Here is a 7,878-nt window from a genome sequence, read left to right on the forward strand (position 1 = left end):
TTAACAATTGGCTTAAACACTGGTGTCATTCAAAGGGGATCCAGTATCTGTCTGCCTGGGATGACATGCTGGACAAGCCACGCTGCCGCAAGGGACGGCTTGCACCTGTCACCCTGGGATTCGGATATTGGCAAAGGCTCTTGCCACCCCATAGTGCCTTTTTAGGCAAGGCTCAAATTCTAAACCTACCACCCTAGAACACAAAAAGGAAAAAACTAAGGGTAATGCTGCTCAATGCCAGAAGTCTAAATCTCAAAATGCACGCACTCGAGGCCCTTCTCAGTATGGAGAACATCGATGTCTGTGCTGTGACAGAAACCTGGTTCAAGGCTCCTGAGAGCACCCCAGCTATCAGGTTTTACCTCATATCATGCGTTCCGGCCCCAAAACCCGGCCAATACCAAGCAAGGACGGGGGTATCCATATTCATCAAGGACACCCACACCTCAAGACTGGTGGCAACGCACGATGCATCGGAGACCATCCAGGTGCAATTAACCATAGGCAAGACTGCTCTGCAAATTGTAGCATGTTACAGGCCACCCTCACAAACTCAGGAACCTCACATGGCCTTCCTGAAAACACTAGAGGGATAAATGTATCACCAAACACCATCATACTAGGTGACTTCAATTACCCTAATATAGACTGGGAACACTACTCAAGCCCAAACACCCTAGCCCAAAAGTTCCTGGAATTCATAAACTCAAATGCCATGGAACAACTAGTCACCATCCCACAAGAGGAGATAACATACTTGATCTCATCATCATGAACATGGGAGCACAATGTTCAACAGCGGAAGTATACCCCTCACTGGTGAGATCAGATCACAAACTAATCTCGCTGGAGGTCCTCATGCCACCCCACCTGAAATAAAAAGACCACAGTAAAGAACTTCTCAAAAGCCGACTTCACACTTCTAAAGACTAGTGTGGTCTCCTTTCAGGCCCCGAGCGGGAAAACAATACTCAAGCCGCTGAATCACTTACAAACGCCTTCTACCAGCACCTGCAGGACTGCATGGATAAGGCAATCCCAAGCAAAACAAAGACTCTTTGTACCAAAGGCAAGCGTCCAGTCTGGTGGACCCCAGCCATAAACAAACTCTACAACAAAAGGAGGAAGCTACTACAAGATAGAGCAAAATCCTTAAAAGGTAAGACACCCTTGATCACTATAAGTAAAAACTAAGAGCTCTCATAAAATCATCCAAAGCAAATTTCGAGAGAAAAATAGCTAAAGACTCAAAAGACAATCATAAGGCCTTCTTTAGCTATGTTAGAAACCTAGGAGGAAACTCCCAGATATGCTCAGAACTAGTTCAAAATGATGTGAAGATTACTGATCCTACAGACATTGCCAACATACTGGCTGTCAGGTTCAGTGCAAACTTCTCCCCTCCCCAAAAGGAGAGATATCTATACCAAATGAGGGCAGCCCCCAAACATCTCCAGCTCCCAAGTGAGAACTGCTCTCTCCAAAGCAAAAACACAGCATCCATGGGACCCGATGGTGTCCCCGGCTGTGTGCTCCACGAACTCAATGAGGAATTAAACCCACAGCTACGACAGCTGTTTAATCAAAGTCTTACCTCTGGATACGTACCCAGGAGTGGCGCACTGCAACTGTGGTCCCACTTCACAAAGGCGGTGCCTCCACAGACCCTGGAAATTACCGGCCCATTAGCTTGACAAGCCTTATCTGCAAAGCCATGGAGAGGATCATAATGGACCTCATAAATAAAGACATAGGGAATTTGCAGACTTTGGATCCAACCCAGTTTGGCTTTGTCAAAGGCAGATCATGCCTTTTAAACTTGGTTGACTTTTGAAACAGTCACCAAAGCCATTGATGAGGGAAAGGCAGTCCATACAGCCTACCTCGATCTGGCTAAGGCCTTCGATACAATACCCCACTCGGGTATCATTGAAAAACTCATCAGCTTAAATGTTAACCCATACATCACAAGATGGGTTGCAAACTGGCTGAGTGACAGAACCCACAGGGTCAGAGTTGCTGGCGCCATGTCAGACTCAAAGCCTGTCACAAGTGGTGTCCCACAGGGCTCAGTCCTGGGCCCACTCTTGTTTGGCATCTACTTTTCGAAGTACAAGCAAACACAGGAGGGTTATGGCTGACAAAGTTTGCAGATGACTGCAAACTGGGCCATAGTAGAAAACACATCTGACACAGATATCCTTCAGAAGGGTCTCACAGAAACGGATAACTGGTGCCAGAGCCACGGCCTAAAGTTAAATGCCAAAAAATGCATAGTCATACCCTTCGGGAAAAACAAGGTTACCCCTAGCTACCAAATAGGTGGCAATCCACTGAGCACAGAAGAAGTTATCAGGGACCTGGGGACCCAGGTTGATAGTAGTCTGTCATTCGACACCCATGTAGCTAAAGTAGTTAGGAAGTCCTTCTACATTGCCCACCTTATCATGAAGGGATTCTCATCTAGATCAAGGGAGGTCATAGTCTCCCTTTACTCATCACTCATCAGACCAATGATTGAGTACAATGCCCCATTCGGAATGTATCTGACCCGACACTTGCAGCAGCTGGAGAGGCCACAAAAGTTCCTCACCAAAAGGATAAAGGGTCTCAAAAATCTGTGCTATGCTGCCCGACTGAAAGAACTCCAGCTCTATTCAGTCGCTTACCGCTTGCTCAGAGGTGACCTTTGCCTAACATACAAGGCCATGTCAAACCCAGATTTGATGAATATGCTTCACCTCAAAAAATCTAGATCCATCAGAGCCACAAGGGCGGGAGACTTAAACCTCGACACGGCTATTAATAGGACGTGCTGGAGGGATAGATTCATCACGCAAAGACTCCCTATGCTGTGGAACAAAATCCCGGTACATGTGAGGCAGAGCACCTCGCTGGCCTTGTTCAAGAGAAATCTTGACCAATGGATGGGAGATCGCAGATATACCCCAGGAATTACCTCAGTGTCACTGCTCGACAGAGGCACAGCAAAATAATGGGTATAGTTCCCCATACTAAAGGGGTGGCGTAAGCCACAAAACGATGGGCTAGGCTTATAAATGCCCTCGGGCAGATAGCCTAGTATGAACCTATGAACCTATGAACCTATGAACCTATGTTTGTACATTTTCCTCTGTCATCACAAACTCAATCCCTCTCTCTTTCTCTAAATGTATATACAATATATGATTTTTGTTTGGTTTTGCCCTGTCCCTCAGCATATTCCAATAAAAAGTCCAGCTGCTCCATGGCACTTCTAATCAGCATGATCTTTTTTGAATACGAATGAGCTATCATTGTATAATTGTTTATATAGAGTTCCATATTACAGCATGAAGCAGAGACTGAAGAGTTTATGTAATAACGTTTGAAATTCTGAATTGCATTATGTGAACATTGTAGGCACGACATGCTAGCAAACAGTTAATACTTTTCTTAGTAATTTAATGAGGTTACTTATTTAGTTATACTGTTGTAGTCATAAAAGCAGGGTGTGGTATGCAGTGATATAACACTCTACGAAAGGGGTGTTACTAATTAGGGGATGTGTGCCATTTGGTCAGGCCCATCCATTATCTGAGATAAAGATGTTGTAGAGTTAAAATTAAACCCAGGTTATGTCACATGACTTTGCCATTCTGGTATACTTTTAGAAGTAATTACAGAAATGTAGAAATATATGTGCAGAATATGATGCTTTTTTAATTTTTTTTGTTTATCTTTTTGTTGATCAGGTTAGTTCCACTTGGCTAGTAACCTCTTTTCAGAGGAGACCCAAAGGTGGTTACACTTTTGGCCAAACGTGAAGCCATTTTCATCATGAGTAATAATGCTGATTGTACTATTCAGTCAGCCAAAAATATTAACATGCTGGCAGCATTACACTTTGAAATCCCTTTTAGCAGCATACTAGAAAAATATTTTTCAAACTTATTTCCAAATAATTTTACATAATCCTGAAAAACAGGTCTGAAAACAAATATTGAACAATATTGAATAAAAAATATTATGCCAGCAAACTGAGGTACATTCATACACATAAAACATATGTGCCTGTATAAAAGGTAATTTAAGTATAACGTGCAGTTTATATTCCTGTAACAGTTATATATAACAATAATAAATAAAAGAGTATAGAAGGAAGACATCAGTGTTTGTATTTGGAGGGTACATCATAATTAAAGAATATAGAACAGAAACAAATAAAAAGTATGGAATACATACTCATTAGGGGATGCAATATGTGAGTGACTGTGAGTCAGTTAGTCTGCTCTCTCAACATATCTGCTGTGGTGTACAACTTGAATAAAGATAATTTCTGGACTTTTAAGGTGGTTTTATGGAAGAAGTAGCAAAATGTAACATGATAATATAGTCTATTTACTGTTACGCTCCTGTATATATTGTAAGATAAAAATATAAAAGTGTTAGAAGCAAATATTTAAATTTATTACATTATTTGCAGTTTTCCAAAGAGCCAGAAGACCACATCACTAAATCTATAATTATCACAGACTGTGCATTATTTCAGCTTGACTTGAACATTTCCTACCAAGCAGCTGTCAGGTCCTGCAAACACAGGTACAACAGGATTGTTCTAGAGTAAAGAATGACAAAACATGGAGTACAAGGATGGGGTTCTTTCAAATGATTCTCACTGATCATAATTTTAATGAAAAGTACTAAACTTTATTTAATAAATAACAGTACCGGAAGCAAAACACATCAAATACTTCCAAGCACACAGACTTTTATCAATATGTGACAAAATAACCAGCACAGATTTAAATGCTAGAAATGAAATTAATAAAACATTGCCATTGGCTTATTATAATTTAAATCTATTATTCAAAAGCAGAATGCTGCCCATATATTCTGTGGTAATCATGCTGAAACAGTGTAAAATACATGTGTTGTGTTTGTTATTCCATCTAAATGTTCAAAAGATGAAATGCATGGCTTTACTGGTATTAAATCAGAATGAATGACAAATACCACTGTCCATTGTTCTTGCTGTCATCACTACGATAAACTTTTATTTCTTGTTCTGTTTCACCAGTTCAGATAGTTTCTGCAGTCCCTCCACCAGCCCATCTCCATTCACAGCACAGCATCCCTGCATGTGCCACTCATGTCCATGTAGTTTCCTTAAGCAAAGTGCATCCACTAGTTCTGAGGGACGTCGGGCCCCAGGTAGGTCCTGCTTATTGGCCAGAATCACAAAAGGTACTGTCCGCATCTCAACATCTTCTAGAACAGCTTTCAGCTCCTCTCTGACTTCACTGAACCTTTCAGCATCTGCGCTGTCCACCACAAAGATCAAGCCATCAGTGGTTGTAAAATAGTGTCTCCACAACGCTCTGATTTTTGTTTGGCCACCAACATCCCACACTGTGAAGGACACATTTTTCATAGGTTCCACAGTTTCCACATTAAATCCAATAGTGGGGACAGTGGTGATGGCTTCATTCAGCTTCAGTTTGTATAAAATTGTAGTTTTACCAGCAGCATCTAATCCCAGCATCAGGATTCTTGCTTTCATCCCACTGAATCCCATCAAAGATTCATAGATTCTGCTCAGCAGGATACCCATTGTGCTGTTTAGCTGCCCGTAGTGTGACAGAAGTCTGCTTTCACTCCTGTCTGTTCAGCTGTGCTCATGAAAGAACTGCCTACATATGCTTATATAGCATCCCTGTGCAGTGCTGGAAGATACATGCTTGAAACACACCGCAGCAGCTCAGATTTCACAGTGTTTTGTTTGATTGGACAGATGTAATGCTGTGTTACACAGGAACTGAACATTTCTTAAACTTCTGCTACTGTCGATGTCAGTGATTTTGTTGCTGTAGGAAGAAGTGCTGTAAATGTTGTAGATTCACTGATGATACAGGCAGTTCTGATGTCACAGGAAGTGAAGTCCTTTGATCAATAATATCCACCCATGTGCTTTTCTTTATTACAGACATTCCTGGAAGGCATACTAGTCATTTGCAATTTGTGGTCTTTATTAGAACAATGAAAGAAACAATGTGAGGCATAACACATTTTAGACAAGATATAAAATATATAAATACAGTGGACACAACTGTGAAGTTAATCAAACAGGCTTGAAGAGAGCCACAATGATTACATTTAAATAATTATAAAGCTAAAATGTTAATGATTTTGCACTCTTTGTTTCTTAGGTTATTTCTTTATCTTCAAATTCCTTTTCACAGACCTGGAATAATGGCTACCTGCTATGGGTCAGGTATTGAGATTGGGTAGAAGTTAATGGCTTTTAGTTATTATTTCATTTAAAAGAGGGGAGTTAAACCAGATACATTTTCTGATGGGTTGAACAGCACAGAAGTAAGTGAGAGACTATTTCCCTTAGAAAGATTTTCTGAGAATCAGATGTTAAGCAATAGTCAGTGTAAAGGCTGACAACGACTATTGGAAAATCTTACTAGCAGTGTGTCAATAGCCTAGATTGGATAACAGGCAGAACAAACATTAGCAGAGGCACCTTACAGTTTAGGGCCCACCAGCAAAGGCACGAGAATGAAAGAAATCGGCATCCTCCAACAGAGCTAGGGAAGTGTGAGGCTACAAGAGGACTAGCACTGAAAAGTCATCTGCATGATTTACTTTGACAATTTGACACCATTGTAGCATACTTTTTTACAACCACAAATAGATATATTTACAATATTAAGGAAGAAAAATAGTATTCAGTCTTGGCACTATTCTTGTTTTGCTGTTATACTGACTGCTACTGAAAGCAGATGGTAATATCAAATTTTTCGTTTTAAAGTTTAAAATTTTAAATTAACCACTTCTAGAGGCCAAACTTCATCTTTATATAGATGCGCATGCACACACACACACACACACACACACACACACACACACACACACACACACACACACACACACACACACACACACACACAAGACTGGCTGTGGGTATAAAGGAATCCTGTCAGTGAAGACATCATATGGAAATATGATTACCTAATGGGTCAACATTGTGAATACTGAGACAACTTACAAGTTTAATACTACAGAGCAACAGTATTATATTATCTCAACTTCTCTTTTTCTATATCCTGTTTTATTTGTTATGCTGTCCCTAACCTTACTAGAACCAAAACACTGCTGTTTAGCATTCAGACATGAAAACTAAGCTGTGTCTCTGAATCTGTTTAGTGTTTGGAAAATTAACTATCTAACTAACTAGCTGAATATCCAAAAAGGAATCATCCTGCATTTTTCCTTATATGAGCCCCCAGACCCCTGTAAGAAAGGTTATATATTAATGGTGTGATACCCAAGGATCCTATCCGATAATAGTACATTTCCAATATGGCTTAGAGTTACCATGATTTATGACATGAAGGGGGAGATGTGCCTACTGATCTGGAAGGAAAAGTAACTTTCTTCTGCTTTTGAAATTATACAGAAGTGAGTAACATTAATGCAATAACAGTATAGCCACTTTCTGAAGCAATTCATGTCTTTGAAAAGGTAAGGTTTATGCATGCTGCTGGGGATCACACTGCTCTTTCAGTCAACTGAGATAAGCGTCTACAAATCATCTCTAATCTTAACATCAGACAGCTCAGTTTCTCCTGTAAGGAAAGAAATACACAGTCTTCAGTGTATCAACACACTGTTAACCCATTTTTTCAACCATTTTTAAACTTTACCCTGAAGACCATTGTGTCATTGTGTAGATTAAGTGTTGAGCAAGTTAAGACAAATACATAAAGGGCACCAGTTCATCTAGTTTAACAGTACCAAAAGGCTGCAGGTGCGATCCTCAAACATACACTTATCCAGAGATGGATCATGGTCAAATGGGGCCTAAGGCAGGTCAAAGGACCAGGCCCC

General features: G+C 40.5%; 1 protein-coding gene across 1 annotated transcript; it reads right to left on the reverse strand.

Moving 5' to 3' along the window:
* Positions 1 to 4,643: 4,643 nt before the first annotated feature.
* Positions 4,644 to 5,876, reverse strand: LOC122787666 (ADP-ribosylation factor 1-like). Its single transcript, XM_044054501.1, has one exon. It carries the CDS (start codon positions 5,591 to 5,593, stop codon positions 5,036 to 5,038), a length of 558 nt encoding a protein of 185 aa, XP_043910436.1. The 5' UTR covers positions 5,594 to 5,876; the 3' UTR covers positions 4,644 to 5,035.
* Between the last annotated feature and the right edge of the window lie 2,002 nt (positions 5,877 to 7,878).

Source organism: Protopterus annectens, chromosome 13.part0, assembly GCF_019279795.1.
Source record: "Protopterus annectens isolate FY-2018-M chromosome 13.part0, PAN1.0, whole genome shotgun sequence".
NCBI classification, from domain to species: domain Eukaryota; kingdom Metazoa; phylum Chordata; order Ceratodontiformes; family Protopteridae; genus Protopterus; species Protopterus annectens.